This window comes from Cariama cristata, unplaced genomic scaffold, assembly GCF_000690535.1.
Source record: "Cariama cristata isolate BGI_N322 unplaced genomic scaffold, ASM69053v1 scaffold2650, whole genome shotgun sequence".
Classification (NCBI taxonomy): domain Eukaryota; kingdom Metazoa; phylum Chordata; class Aves; order Cariamiformes; family Cariamidae; genus Cariama; species Cariama cristata.
The window spans coordinates 46,500-62,733 of record NW_009592861.1 but is presented as its reverse complement, the minus strand read 5'-3'; the positions used below and the strand labels follow the sequence as shown (position 1 = coordinate 62,733).

The following is a 16,234-nucleotide window of genomic DNA, read 5'->3' as shown; positions in this document are numbered from 1 at the left end:
AAAGAGTACCTCCAAGAAATGCACTCTTCTTTCTGGCTAGCTGTCATCCAAAAATCAAAATGGGGTAAAAGTGTTCAGAGTCATCAGAGGCTACTACTGACCAATATAATTAAAAGTCCAAAAGTTAAGTGAAAAATAAAGCTAGCCAAGTTAAGAAAAATATGTCTTACAACCATGCTTCAGCCCTTCGCTCCTTATAGAACATAATCTTGGGAGCAAAAGATGAACAGTCAAGTTAAAGACAGTAACATTTCTAAAAATGGGGACTATCCTCTTCCAAATATCTGAAAATTCCTAAATGCCATTAGCATTTAATGAACTCGGAACCTCTCAGATGGCTTTAAAAATCTAAGCTGACTCTTTCCATTCTGTTAAAACAACTACAAATTTTAAACCTCTTAATTCTTACATTGTAAGCTGTTCTAAAATATTACATGTTTACAATACCGGCAGTAACAGAATAAATGATTAACAAATTATTCAAAGATGAAGGCTGCAATATTGTTGTCTACATGGAATGATAATAGTAAAAGTATTGGTCTCCTAGGTGTTAATGTTGACTTATCAGTTACCATTTCAATATTACAAATGTGCATAAAAAATGGAATATAGAAGATCTTTAAAATAATAAAAGGAAGAAAATGAGACAAAACTCAAGCTTCATTTCTATTCACTTCTTAGTAGAATTTCCTATAGAAATAGAACTATTTTACATCTTTATTGAAAGTTTTGTAGTAAGGAAAAATAAAAAACCCTAATTACAGTCATTAGTAATTGTAGTAATTTTGTGTTATTAGGAGTTGTGACCCTGTGGGGGAAACTAGATTTTGGCAATATGAAATACTATACATGATGAAAGAAAAATCATGACTTGCAGACACACAGATTCAACAAGTGTAATAATTTCTACTGCAAGGGCTACTAGCAATCTCTGTTATGAAACTGTGTATTACACATTGCCCAGTGGGAGGCAGATAGGCAAAGTCTGTTTACTTATGGATTTGGCATAATTGAAAACAAACAGGTGTTTGTTAGGATATCATTATTCAAGGAGCACCACTGCAAAATAAGATTTTTCAAAGGGATTGACTCATGAGACGTAATGGAAACAGTGAAGTATAGAGCTTAGCTAGCTATACAATGACTATCTAGGGATTTACTAATAGTGGAAATATCGTACTATGTAAACAGCAACCCCAGAAATAAATTTCCTAGGATAGAACTCGGTGAGATAATAGGAGCAATAGGGCAAACTTAAGAAAGGCTTTATTTAGAGTGATTTCCAGAAAATGAAAAAGAAACACTGCCCGCCCTTCTCCAAAAGAAGCTCCCTAACAGTGAGATGAATGAAATGTTTGGATAATTTTCTAGGAAAAGAATTTCAGTCAAAGATTGGTATTTCAGGCAAAAGGGAACAGTGCACTAAAAATGCACAAAAGGGAGCACCGATTTAAACAGTAAGTATTTCATCTCTGTGTTAATACAAGGATTAAAAAAAGGCCCACTGCTTGGGAGAGGTGACATTGTACAAAATATTCTTGGAGCACCTGAAAGCAAATGCAGGTTTAACTGATAATTTCACTTCCAATTTAAAACAAAACATATATTTTGTTAGTTCACTATGTATTTGCAGACTCCTGATTTGAAAGCAGATCTCATATTTATACTGTAAAAGCAGCACCTCTGGGGATGATATTCATAGCCTTTGACATAAGAGAGTTACATGACCGTAGAGATGATCACTATGGAACTCTTTTGTCCTTATTCCTGCTTTTAATTAATAAAAGAAATTAATCATTTTAATAGGCTAAATAAGCTTTAAAAGAGCAGAATCGCATTCTAGATTGAATACAATCTTCATAAAGAGCGTATCCGATAATGTTGTTTAATTAAACAAATATTTTCTTTACAGAAGACCACTCAGAACACATAGCAAATGCTGCTGTTCACCCTAATTCAGCAAGCAGCAGTTATTACTATTTCATTCAGCTAGAGGCTTCGTAGCTGACTAGATTTCAGAATGGGCACCAGTGGTGCCGCCAATACAATCTAAAACATTCTCAGAAGAATCCATTCCACTTCTGCTTCCAAGTTTTAGAGTACACATTTCTACTCCAAAGTGTTGTACAGAAAAATGGCTGACAGCAGCATCTATCATTTCAGTTTGTCTTTGCTATTTTTATTATTAAGGCAGCTTTTTATAATTCAAAAAACCCACTTGCACACAGTCTTTTTCCTTTTGTAAAAAAGACTTCACATCTATTTGCTTCCTGACACAATCAAATGGTGGCATGATATAAGATTTTTTGTCTATAAAATCACAGTTGTGACCAGGACAGAAAAAGAAACACAGCTTCATCTTCTACACAAAATACAGAGTGCACAACAGTACTGGATTCCAAAAAAATTCACTGTAACCATAGAACTTTTGATCATTCCTGTAGAACATTGCAATATACGTCATCTTTTTCGTAAAAAAAAAAATTATTAAATATACTTTGAGGACAGTTGACATTACTCACATATGTTTATAAATACCACATTTACCTTAACAAGAGCTATTGGGAAAATTTACATTTTTAGGGGGCTTATTTCACATTAATGTGCTTTTGTCACAAAACAAAACAAAACAAGAGCCATAACACTAGCTTACTTGTGGATGTGTATACTAGTGAACTGGGGGCACTGTACACGGGAGATCCCTCCTGGTTTGCCTGGCACAGCAGCACCCTGCCTACAAGAAAGAGAGAGAGAGTGGTATCTGGTTTTGGAAAACTCAAACTAAACCTCAATTTTTATCTCAAAACAGAAACAAAGTCATAACCGGAGCAGAGCAGTGAAGCAGGGGCACTATTTGTCCTTTGACTTCAAAGCAGAAAGAGCCCCAATAAACATGTACAATTTCACATTTAAAAAAGCAAAAGACAGACATCCCCCCAAATATAAAGACCCTTTTTATCACATGGGGAAGCATTCGCAAGGCACACCAGTCCCTCACCCAGCTGCCCTCTCTCCCTCTCTGCCTTGTCTCTCTGAAAGAGAAGCTGCCGAGCTAACTCTGCTGCTAACAGGAGCCACTGACCCACCCACGCCACCCCGCTCCTAACTGCTCATCTCCCTAACTCTACCTGAAATGAGAGACCTCTCAAGCAGACACAGCAGATAAACCGGACTGCAAAGCTCCCATATACAGACATTAGGCCAAGTATGATCTCAGTTATATCACTTAAATTAATACTGGTGCAAGTAATTAGTAATATATGTGAAGATTTCAGTATTTCTTGCTCAAATGAGAAATATATAAACATAATCTACTTTCCGGTATATAAGCTGCAGTCAGGATTTAGAACAAAAGAAATAAAATAAATGAAACCTTTTTTTTAAAAAAAAAAAGAAAAAAAAAATGTAAAAGTAACCAAATCAATTTAAAACAACACTTTTGCAATGCATGTTCATTTTGAACAAATCACAGAGGTTTAGGCTTTTTTTTTTTAATTAACCTAAATAAAATGCCTTACTACTTCAACATCTTTCTTAAAATTATATTCTAGCAGTCGTAGCTGAATACAGATTGAACATTGATTAGAGGTAGAAACAACTATACTTTCATACTAGGAAAAAAACTTCTGCACTTGTGGAATACAGTCTAACTGGGAGAGCAGAATGTGACACTTCTGGTTTTGCAGATATATGTGTATATATCTATACATACACACACACAATTATATATATACATACACTGACATCAAGCTCTCAGGATTTGTGAATCACGCAATTTCAAAAATATTAAATCGATTTGTGGGACTTCAGAAGTTGTGCATTGACTTATAAGCAATGTAACCCAACAGAGTTGAGTCAAATGCATTTGGAAGGACCATATTAATTACAAATGGGAGGCATGTTTTCCATATAGTATTGCAAGAGCGATTCTCAACTTACATTCAGTTACCAGACCAGATTTCTTTCAAAATACATTTAAAAAAAAATTTCTGTCATTAACCAGTTCTTTAATCATGTCAGTTGACATCAGCAGCTGTCAGTTGAAGCAGAAATACAGGAAATACTGAAGGAAAATAATTCTTGTAATTCATGCAATTTAGCCAAGTCTGTGAGCACTGGAAATCTCACAGTATTACGCTTCTAAACTGCCCAGACAATAGCATACCCTTAACTAACAGGATTTGGAGATGCTTGCTGTTTTCCAGCCTACCACTACTAATCTGAAAGAGAAAACAAGCTAAAAATCTTTTTTTTCGTTCCTTTAAGACAGCGCATGGTTGACTCTATTGGTATCTGTCCAGTCTTCCAAAAAAATCCACAACTGGAAGCTGTTAAATGAACATATACCTATTGAGATCCTAATGGCAAGCAGCCTTTCCAGGCTAGTAGATAAACAGGACCTATTAACACACTCACTTGACGCTAGGAATGTGTACACTGGAATATGGATGTATTTAACATCATAGATGCTTCAAACCTTGTGTTACTACAGAAGCCTGAAAATGAAAGTGAGCTGACGACATAGAGGCATTCATCCAGCTGAGTGAAATGCAGAAAGGAATTATTGAAATCAGTAATTTTCATTAGGTTTGAAGAATAATGTAACTGTAATGACTTCAAGTATGTTTAGCAAATACAGAAAGATAAAAGGTTTTTAGAAATTGAAGATTATACTTTATTTATATTATTCTAGATGACACTTGCTTGTTCCATGGTCCATAGGTATTTTCCTATTCTTTGCAGCTAACATTCTTATATTTTTTTCTCATTTCATCTCACACAAATCTAATTTTCCCTACTCTAGTCTTCTAATTTCTAATGAAAGTACTTCAAAATAGATGCTACTAGAGTGTATTTAATTTGTTGCACAGAGCTTTCTAATTGTATTTTGACAATCTGCCTTCAAATTTGTACATAAAATTAATACTAATACCTAAAACACTATTATTAGATTTTGTTAGAAAAAAATGGAACTTTTTAATCCACTCTTGTGAGAAAAGATTTTCTGCTGCATCTAATTTTGGTATTAAAAATATTTGTATTGTAATTAATACAACTGGGGAAAGATTGACTTATTTACAATATGATTTTCTGGATAAACCTCAGAACATTGAAACAATCGATAAATTCCCTAATGGAAAAAATATATATACTATTTTTCCTCTAGAATACTAAATTCTAGCATGACAGAATAAAGCTGGGGAGTTTTTTAAGAAAGAGGATTTTAATATAAAGTTCTTAATATTTCTGTCCAAACTGTAATTTAATAACATAACGGAGCTGAGGAACTTCAAAAAATTAGTCATCCAAGAGTTCATCTTTAATTCTACAATGCCTTCGGTACCAGCATATTTAAAGCTGGTATTTTCTCATTACGAACAGTCTGCATTGGTTTTTTGCTTTTCTCTGATACAAGCATTTGGTCACAGCAGACTTGTGACCAGCAATACAGGATTTCGGACATCAGCAGCAGAAAGTCCCTCCTGACACACTCCATCAAAAGGATCAGAAAAATCGCAGCATCTGTATCTGAGGAGTGCATTCACTCCAGGCACATAGGAGAGCTTTAGACAGACCAGTGGCAGAAGGGTAACTGAGGCAGCCACCCTGCTGGGTGTAACAGGAGGAGAATGGTCTGCCGTGGCTGAGCAAGCCGGAGGGTTGTGTGGCACACAACAGGCAGCTGTGCTGCGGCAGGGCATGGGGGTGTCGGCTGAGCACTGCTGTGCCATAGCAAAGAGCCCCCCAGGCTGACTCACCGCTCATCCTTGGCATATAGGCTGGCAGCACAGCCAAAACCATACTTTTCAAGATCCAAAAAATATTCCCACCCATGCTTCCCTTCCTCCAATGTTTTCTCCTACAGTCCATGATTAAGAATGTACTGTTTGATTAGGGCCTTTGTTGAAGCACTATAGTTATTTTGAGGAAATAATTACTCTAAAAATATTCAGGGCTGTGAAGAAAATGATGTGAAGTCATTAATATTTTTAGAATACTAAAAAATCAGTTCCCAATGGTTCCAAGATATCTGACAGTTTGCCTAATTTTTTCCATACTTCCAAAAAAAAGTTCTTGCCTATAGTTATTTACATTGCTCATATAAACTAACCTACAGAGCATAAACAGAAATACCAGTGTACTAGTGATGACGCACAGGCTACTCACTGGCTCATACAAGACATATGAAAAAGTTCACTGTATTTCTCAAATACTCACGTAGCTAAGTACCACCCAGGATCAACAACGGGAGGACTTTGCGGTAAATTATAAAGGATTTTAAATCAGTTCTGTTAAAAATAGCTTTCAACTGGAACCACCGTGTAGCCAGCACTACAGACAGCTTAAAAGTAAAGATCTGGAATAAGTTAAAAGAATTTGCACAATTAGTTGGCATCCTTTGTAGAAGTATAAACTGAAACAACTTTTTCAGCAGAAAAAAATTCATACCATTAGCTAAACTTACACTGCTGATGTAAAATTAACAGTGTTGCAAGCCCTTGATCATGGGAATAACTCTCCTCTGTCACAGGAAGTAAATGACACTTTCAGAAACCTCCACTACTGGGATTGTATAAAGTTTATATACCATTACTGAGAACCTGAGCTTACAATGCATCACCTCCCAGTATAGATGGCTTTAGTACCTCTGCTCACAAACAAAAAGTTTCCAATTTACAGTGCTGTTATCTATTCCCCAAGAATTTTGGGAGATTTACAAAAAGGAAGAGGACAGAAGTTGCACTGTAGTACTCAGTAACTTGCTGGGGTATGCCCTGGAACGTAACAAAGTGAGACATAGGGGGAAAAACTGATTTCCTGCTTTCACTCTGGGAATCATAAAGAACCACAGCTTCATATAAAGCTCTTCAGACAACTCAAAAAATTACAGTGGTACTGGGCTCTCTATAGCATATAATTACCTCCACCATAACAAGAGGGTAATCACATAGGCATTTTCAGTGGCAGAAATTTATCACGTCAACATCCAGGGCTGGGCTACATTGGTTATTAGTGCACAGGTAGCCAAAAAGAGCATTTATAATATAGGAACTAAGTAACTGACTACGTACAAGGAGATTTAGTGAAGATTACATCACTCTAATCCATTGTGCACTCAGCTTTCCAGGTAAAGTAGCTCTCCTTTATACATATTTATTCTATTGTGTTACCAATAAAAGTTTCTTACTGCTTTTCATGACTAAGTACCAGTTCATACATTCTATAATACTGTTTAGCAAAAAAACTCCAAACCAACCCACAGGAGAAAATTAATAAAAGCAAAAAATAATTGTGTCCCATTTTCCTATATAATTATAAAATGTTATTTTATGACCCTAATCTAAAAGCTGCATTATTTATTAAATTCAGTGATTGTTAATTTCCTCTTTCTCCCCATACAGCTGGATGTTACATAGCCCAGTCTTCTCCCTGGGTTAGTTCTCAGTCATTCTGATGACTGTCTTTCTTTGTACCTTTTGAAGAGCTATTATTCCTATACTCTTAATTCCTCTTCAATGTACAATGCAGTGTTATCAAAGATCCTCATAAACAATCCATGTCCACTCTTGATTTACTGTTCTAGAAGTGTAATTAATATTGGTCTTTCTGGGTAGAAATAGCATTATCGCTGTTCTGGTCTGAAATACTGTTCTATGATGGGTTATTTCAAAATGCAGCACAGAAATGGATCAGAAACACCCAACTAAAAGGTCACTGTTGTACAGCAATAGAGTATGTTAGTTCCTATTGTCCCATCTGACTAGGGAATTTAAAGAGAGCCTTCATCTTGAATAGTTAGTAGTTGTTAAGTGCTCTCTTCGCCCTTCATTATCAATACTCAAACTACACAGCCTTCGTATGCTTTAAATATGCTGTTAATTCCAAAAGAAGTGCTTTGTGAATGCCTTCAGTTATTTGGGATCTTTCTATAAATGAAATACTACTCATTCAGATTTTAACACAGCCACTCATGGATGGTTGTGCTGATGCATCAAATTGTTTAATTCATTATTAACAAGGAATAAAGTAGCATCACCCAAAAATGCACACCTCCTTTCTCCCAATATGTTAAAAAAACCCCAAAAAAACACAAAAACAAGCAAACAAACAAAAAAACCCAAACCAAAACCACTATATTTAATTCCCTCAAAGTTATATACAGAGTTTCACTTGAACAAGAGAATTGCATGGTAGGGAGGAGAATTTAAAGAAGTTGATGTCCAAAGGAGAGTTCCGTAAGCCCAAATCAGTATCTATATTACCTTCTGACAGCAAATCTGAAATATATTCAATTATTGAATAACCTGTGTATACTTGCTACTGGTAATGAGAATGAGAATCTCTGCTCTATACATACACTTGTGTAGTAAGTCCCTGACCCACATATAACCTCACATCGGTTATTAAAAACAGGGCAGGGGAGAAGACCGAGGTGGTGGAGGTATATGTCTCCAAGACATTTTATGGGATCTCCTTATTCAAAAATTCTATTTAAGATGGCAATTTTTCTTCCATCACGTTTCTAAGCATAGTGCATTTTTCTTTATTATCACCTCTTAGAGTGTCACCAAAACATTGAATGAACTTAGGCAATGACTCAGGGAACAGCAATGCATGCTACAACAAACATAACTTCCAGTTTTTCTTTTCTGGTAATACCATTTCCAAGCTTTTTGTGAAACAGACCTCTCTGCCCTGTTATATACGTTCAGTATCCACTATACTAAATCACATACTGGGATTGGTAGGTGTTTACACCATGTAAGTAAAAATCAGATGAGAAACAAAGTTTGCAGCCCTGGTAAAAATTTTGTGTGATTCTACTAATTCCCCTTCTCCCCATCTCTTCCTTCTACAATATATATAACTTATCACAAGATAACAAGGATCTCTCCTTCTCCAGGACCTGACATACCCTATACAACTTACCAGTACGTTCTGTGCTCTCTTAGCATACCAACCTTACCATAGATGGGCTGCATTTTGCAGGAACTATTTATGCAAAGTTTCCATTCACAGTATAAAACAGTTGCAATAAACTGCCCTTTCCAAATATGATTTAAAAAATGACAGACACTCCTTGTCTTGTGACCAAAAGGAAACAACTATGTCACAGAAACTCAACTGCTGCTTGTAGCAAAAAACATAACAAGCCTAGAGAGTTTAGCTGTGCTTGTTAGTGAATTTTTATCATTGGCATCCAAGTGTAAATCCTTATCCACATACTGTCACCAAAAAATCTAAAACTGGAAATGCACTATGTAATCATACAAAAAATTGGAGTGGTACAGTCAGTATTGTCCATAACTGCAACTTTCCCACAAAATATGTTTACTGTATGAGATATATATATACACACACACGAAGTCAGGTGCACATAAATTGATATTCAGTGATATTCGCTGCCATTATCTTACATCGGGAGACGTCTCCCACGGAAGTCATTCAGGACCTTTGAAAATCAAATCTTTACTCCTGCTCTTTTTAGGTCCTCCTAGCAGACTAAAAGGTAGGTAGACGACAGTTACTCTTGGTTCATTGTAACATTATCTTGGTTCCTTTGTAACTTTGAGAAACAAACATGAGAGAAATTTTGAAGTATAAATATAAACTCTGAGCTGGTATTATACTACTCTTGAAATAGGATGCTTGAGAATATAAAAAATACACTTATATTCTGCTGATAACTAAAATGGGTCACATTCATACATCTGCCTGGTGAATAAAGACTGCAGTATGAATAGACTCACAGAATAAATGAAACCGGAGCCTTTCTGCTGAAACACGAACACTACACTTTTACCATGGCCCTGGAGGGATTACAAGTAGATGTGTTTATACTTTATCCTCTCATATTGTGTCAAGACACTATTTTCTGTGTAAATTACCTATTTCAGTAAATCGATAAGACAGAGATGCAAATCTAATGCAATTAGATGCAGAGATGCAAATTACTAATCCCTCAGTTCTATTTGCTTACCCCAGTGGATGCCGGTTTTAACTTACAAATAAAATTCTATTCTGAATGACAAACCGAGAATATAAAAGAGCAAAAATTGAATCATCATGCATAATCCTGGCTTTAGTTAGTCTATTTCTTCCCTAGCCCATTCAGATTTCAGAATTTCAGGAGCATGAAAAAACATCACAAAAAAGTTTCCAAACTTTCCAAAACACTCACTTTTATTAGAAGCAGTTCTATGCTTGGAGATTTCCCCCAAAATTTTCACGAAGAAAATCTGACAGCACCAAACTGACAGAGACTGTCTGCCATTGGAAAGCAGAGCTTCATCTCAGCTACCTCCACAAATAAGTAAATGAATGAAAACTCAGTATTTTGAAATTTACTCTCAATAAGTATTATGAAATGCAATCACAATGCAAATGTATTGAGAATTCCGTCATCCAATGCCCAAAATGGGAAAAAAAAATGCAGAAGACAAACCCAAAAACATTAGCTGTATGTTTGGAATACAATTCAACATAATCTTAAACTGCTTTAGCATCAATTTACAGATGTAATCAAGGTTTAACACACAGCAGAGTTGTTTTCCATTCCACTTAACTGTATTAACTTTACATTTCATATATTACTTTATTACTTTATATTTCAGAATAGTTTGTCTGCCTGACTATCCATCCTAACGCATGGATCTTCCTAACTTTGTTATTCTTCTAATCAGAGGAATTTATTCTTCTGCATAACTGCTGTTAACTTATGTAGCATTGCAAATATCCCACCCAGTCCTGAACATACAAGTCTTTTAGTGATGACCTTGTACTTTGTCTTAAATTTTCCTCTGAGAGATTCTTAAGCCATTGCTTTTTACACATATCCATAGCTGGTATTTGAATTACAGTCTCTGTTTTATTCTCTCAGACAACCACCATGCATATTGTAGCCTAGACCTCAGGTCCAGACAGCGCACACCCAGGCTGACCTGTATTGTCAAATAATTGGTCAGACAGTAGCAGTAGCTATAAACCAGCTGGTTTTATATCCCGCCTCTAAACCTATATCACACAAAGTCTGGAGGGTTTACTCTGGATCAGGTTTAGTCTTGTCCCCTGAAGCAGACAACCCCACCACACACGGTTCCAAGCTGTCCAAAAGCCAATCTGAGTGATATATGACAGTCAGTGTGCACATGGAGCCTCCAGTATAGCTCCCAGGGCAGTTTCTTGCAAACAGAATCTATTTCACATGTGCTAAACCTGCTCTGCAAACCCCAAGCCAGCATGTGGCAAGTGGGGATAATTTTTAGATTTACTTAAAAACCATGCTAACGCTGAAACTAATGTATCAACAAGAGGAGGCCAGGGAGACAGTTGTGGAAAAAAAATAAATCTCAGTATCATGTTTATAGTTAGACAATTTTAGGTTACCACCATATTTATTTAATTTATTTTTGGCTCATCACTAATCAGGAAGCCATAGAACACATTTTCACTAACCATCAGAATGATGTTTAAATAAGAGAAGTCCAAGCATTTTATTTCCTCAAAAGATTCTCTTCGTGAGTAAAGCACAGTACTTAACTTTCTTTTTAGCCCTTTAAAAAATGGATCAATTATATCCACAATAAAAAACATTTGAACAAACATACAAGAAGTTCGAATCCTGCTTGATCAGAATGTTTTCTTTTGTTTTAGTAAAGTAACGCTTACACAAACAAGGCAAACTGCATACTAGGTGAAATTAGGAGAAACATGGAAACACGACCAGCAGACCAAGAGCTGCTGTTATTTCCCCAACACACGCACACACACTTGGTGATGGCAAGACTACATCTGGAATATTGCATCCAGTTTTTAAATCTACTGCCACTCCAGTTCAATTGAAATGTGAAGAAAATGGAAAGGACATGTTGGAGAGAAACCAAGATGGGCAGGGGTCTGGAGCTCATGTCCTGTGAAGAAAAGTTGAGGGAACTGAACTTGATTAGTATGGCAAAGAGGAAGTTAAAAGGCAACCTAATAGCTTTCTCTACTTGAAGGGAAGTTACAAGGATGATGGAACCAAAATCTCATTGAAATGGTAGCAGATGATAATACAAAAGGTCAATGGCCACCAATTGTAGCCTGAGAGGCTTACATTGAACAGTAGGAAAATGTTTTACACTAGGAGGGCAGTTGCAGCACTGGAAAAGGTTACCCAAAGAAGATCATAAATCTCTCTTCGTAGATGTATACAAATTCATGGCTCACTTGATCTAGCACTGGTGTTAATCCTGCTTCAGAAAGAAAGTTGGACTGCATGACCTCCAGCAGTTAGTCCCAACCCACATTTCTATGATTTTGTTAAGAAGTGTGCAATCCAGTGTCAAAAATCTTATTTCATGGGTGTGAAATGTCCAGATTAGAGTATGATCACCACTGCATTCCACAATGATTATGCTAGAACTGTGTGGGGGCTGCTCAAAGGTATTATACCAGCTCACTGGGGAAAAGAGCAGGACTACAGAAAAGTGCTCCTTCAAAGAAAAGCAGCCTTAACTAAACAAAGGTATATATCTGAGATGAGCAGGACTTGAGTAGCTGGCAACTCTCAGCTGAACAGATCATTTGACTACGAAACTAAACGTCAAGATGCAATCTGAATACTTTAACTTGGTGGCCATTGACTGTAATGCAAGAATGTGGTCTTCACACTGCCTCTATAGTCTCAATCGTTTTGCTGTCATTTGGGTGGCATTTTGACATGTTGAATATAATTTAAAAAATACATTTTTCAATATCATCAAAAGTATGTGCCTAAGACAAAGTACAAGAAGACAGCAAGCACGATACTCTTCTTACAGGTGTTATCCTAGTTTCCAACCATTTGCAGTTCAAGGACTTCCTAAGCCCAAAGCATCTTCTGTGTATTTAATAATGATCAGTGGATTTCCCTCCCATGAGCTAACTGTAACATACATTTAACACACATGGCGTTCAGTGCTAGAATAAGGTACTAAATCATGTAAGTTGCAATCATAATCACACATTTAATTATGATTACACCTGGTCCTGTATTCATCCGCCAACTCACAGAATGTGTGTTAAAGTAGAATTTAGGCTTACTTATGCACAGGAATTTATCATTCCAAGCCTACCTCATACACATTGCTTTATCTTTGGGTCAGACATTGTAAGAGGAGCAAGTTTATCTAAAGAAAACAAGAAATTTTCCTAAGTGCTACGCAGCAAAGCTACCAGTGAGGAAATTTATTACCTAGCAGTTCAAAGGGAAAAGCAGGTTTTTGAGATAGGACCTCAGAACAAGGAAAGGCACCTTACTCCTTTGTAAAAAAACATGCAAGGCATACAGGAGGAACAGATGCTAGAGAACTTTTGCCATTTATTGGCCCTACCTCCTTCTTTACAATACCTATTTAAATAGACTTTTCATGTTCTTCTATGTATTACTTCATCTCTACATGTTTTTTCCATCCCAGAACAGCTAATATAACAATTCTTCACCTTGCCTCCCTGCCTCAACTTTGTGCTTTGCACTCATGCCATCTCTATCCACTTGTTGTCACTGTTTTGTCATCTCAGATTATGCTTTGTCTATATACAGTAACTACTGATCTGACTTCACCTAGAGGTGATAGGTACAAAGTATATAGGTATAACGCTGCTGATACTGCACCATAGTGGGGATGCAGCACTAACTTACACTTAACAACTCCAAATCCATTGACTCCAAGTAGTGAGACAGGGTCAGTGTGGTTTTGCCGTGTAGTCACCTAATGAAGTCTAGTTCAGGTGGGATACCTCAGTAGTATTAACTCAGGCTGATTTGCAGAAAAGCCAAGACCTACATCTCAGCAAGACTGTACGAACAAGCAAGCAGATCCAAACACCTGCCCCAAATATCTTGTCTCCCCTGTTTTGAAAGAACTCCAGCTTTCAGCAATAGGCAGTTTCTGTTTTTCCAGATTCTATTTGTGCACAAATTCATCATAATCTAGTATCAAATGATTTCTCTATACCAAACTGTGGTCAAAATTCCCAGACTTTTACATTGAAGCAGCAGGAAGTCCCTTCTGAGCCATTCTCTATCTTCTGGTATAAAGCTCTATCCACAGTTCAAGATTTACCATGAAATAATCAAGTGTATAGAATTTCTTTTAGAGATCACATAGGAACAGTATCAAAGTCTAAGTGTATACTGTGTTATTAAATATACATCCAAACAGAAGAAACATCTTTAAAAGGGCAATATTGACAGTACCTGTGATTTTCTCTTTAAAATGTGCAGACTTCGATACAATGATAAATATAGGTCGATTAACCTTGCTCCAGATTTAAATGTATAGCCAATTAACTAAATTAATCTTTCAAAAAATAACAGTCATTGGCATTACTCTTTGAATAATCCTTGTTTAGTTTCCATGATGGTATACATTTTAATGAAAAACTCATTATAATGTAGCATAAGGCATAATTAATTCTGGAAGATTTGAGTAAATAGCTAGTACAGATGCTGAATTTCATTTTTCTACTGGCTTTATTAATCTTTCATAAACCAGTATTTCCACTATAATGGCTTGTAACAGCTCCACAGAAGTTTTAGAAATGCATTAGTTGTCATCAGTGGTGTTAATCTAACCAGGATATCATCATTTGTATGATGGTATTTTAACATTATGATTTTTGAAACAACAGTTCCAGCTTTGTATTATGCTTTGATAAGGAGCATCTACATATTACAGATGGAATATTAAACAATAATTGTTTAATTTTTCTGTAGTTAGAAAATTACTTAAACTGTTTAGCTAACAATGTTGAGAATATGTTTATTTAGGAAAATCTGCGTAGTCAGTGGCTAAATTCAAATCTAAGTGTATGTAACCAAACTGTAAAATGAATTAATCTATATAGTGACCGACAGCCAATTTTGACCAAAATTATGTTTTACAGACATGATACAGTGAACTTTTACCCTAGGATTAGAATTGCTGTGCAAGCATATAATTCAGCTTTGCGAACTCCAAACACCTTCACTGAGAAGTGTTCCTAGGGTATTTGCTGAGCTTATGCAAGAGTCATTTAAATTCAAAGAGAAACACTAGAAAGATGAAATTAATCCCAGGTGCTCTTACACTCCAGAAATAGATGCTTTAAGACATGAACAAAGAGAATTAGTGTTAGCAAACATACAGGAATCCTCTCTTCCCCTGGATTCCTCTTATTTAAGTGCATGTTTATATATATATATATAGTAGTATGGCATTTCTTCACTGCTTAACTATATATATAACATTATGTTTAAAAGTTTTAAACAAACTTGTGAAAGGAAGTTTGTTATGAAATCTGTTTCTTGGAGGATACTGTTAGCTTCCAAATCCACAGCACGCTAAAAAGCCGCAGGCATCTAAAATTTCTCTGTCTTCTGAGGGCATACAAAAGAGTCAAAAAGCACAAGCTCTTCCCCTTTCTTTTAACTCATGGAGAAAATTTTCCAAGCCACCTTGGAATGATAACTACTAACTGCCAAGAAACTGGGTGCCTACAACAGTACTCACTGGGTTAAGATTATTTACGAAGCGAATACAACTACTCAGCTACGTGGGATGACTCTTGAAACTAGCTTCTGAAAAACTTCTAGCACTTCATGGCTATGCAGGAAAAATAATACGTAATTAGTCACTTAAGTAAAAGGAGAATGGGATCTCTGTTACATGCCATTGAGCTATGCTCCATGACTTGTTTTAATGGTTCTTCACTAGTCTTAAGTCCTTTCTTTCTCCACTGCCAACTTACATTTTGAAATTTTTGAAATATTGTTTGTTGGTTATGACCAGATAAGAATATTTTCTCATATAGGTCGCTGTGAATTCAAATGTTCTCTGAAGGAAGATTCACTAGATTTCCAGGTAATTTCTGTAACTTCTTCTCCCCCACCTTACATACTAGAACTCTCAAAAAGAAGACTCTCCAACAAATAAGTGCCCTAAAATACATTTTCTGCCACTTACAAGGAGAAAGTCTTTTAAATTGGCCTTACCCCCCATGGCAGAGGGGCTGGAACAAGATGATCTTCCAGGTCCCTTGCAACCAAACCATTCCATGACTCTATGATTCTGTGTTTCAAGCTATCTGCTTTAAAGGACTGACCTGTTGTAGTAACACGAGTGCAACAATATTCTACATTCCATTAAAGAGAGTGCAAGATATTGTTGAAAAATTCATCATTCCAAAAACCAAAAGAGGAAAAAAAAAAAGAAAGATCTGATAACTGAAA

The 16,234-nt window shown here is 36.1% G+C and overlaps 1 protein-coding gene across 1 annotated transcript in view; it reads right to left on the bottom strand.

Annotated features, from left to right (window-relative positions):
- RBFOX1 (RNA binding protein, fox-1 homolog (C. elegans) 1) overlaps positions 1-16,234 on the bottom strand; it is a gene marked incomplete at its 5' end in the record, with an annotated part of 102,290 nt that overhangs the window by 65,633 nt on the left and 20,423 nt on the right. Inside the window, one exon of the mRNA XM_009698766.1 lies at positions 2,654-2,734. Within this exon, the coding sequence (XP_009697068.1) occupies positions 2,654-2,734 (81 nt within the window). The remainder of the gene's footprint in view (positions 1-2,653; positions 2,735-16,234) is intronic.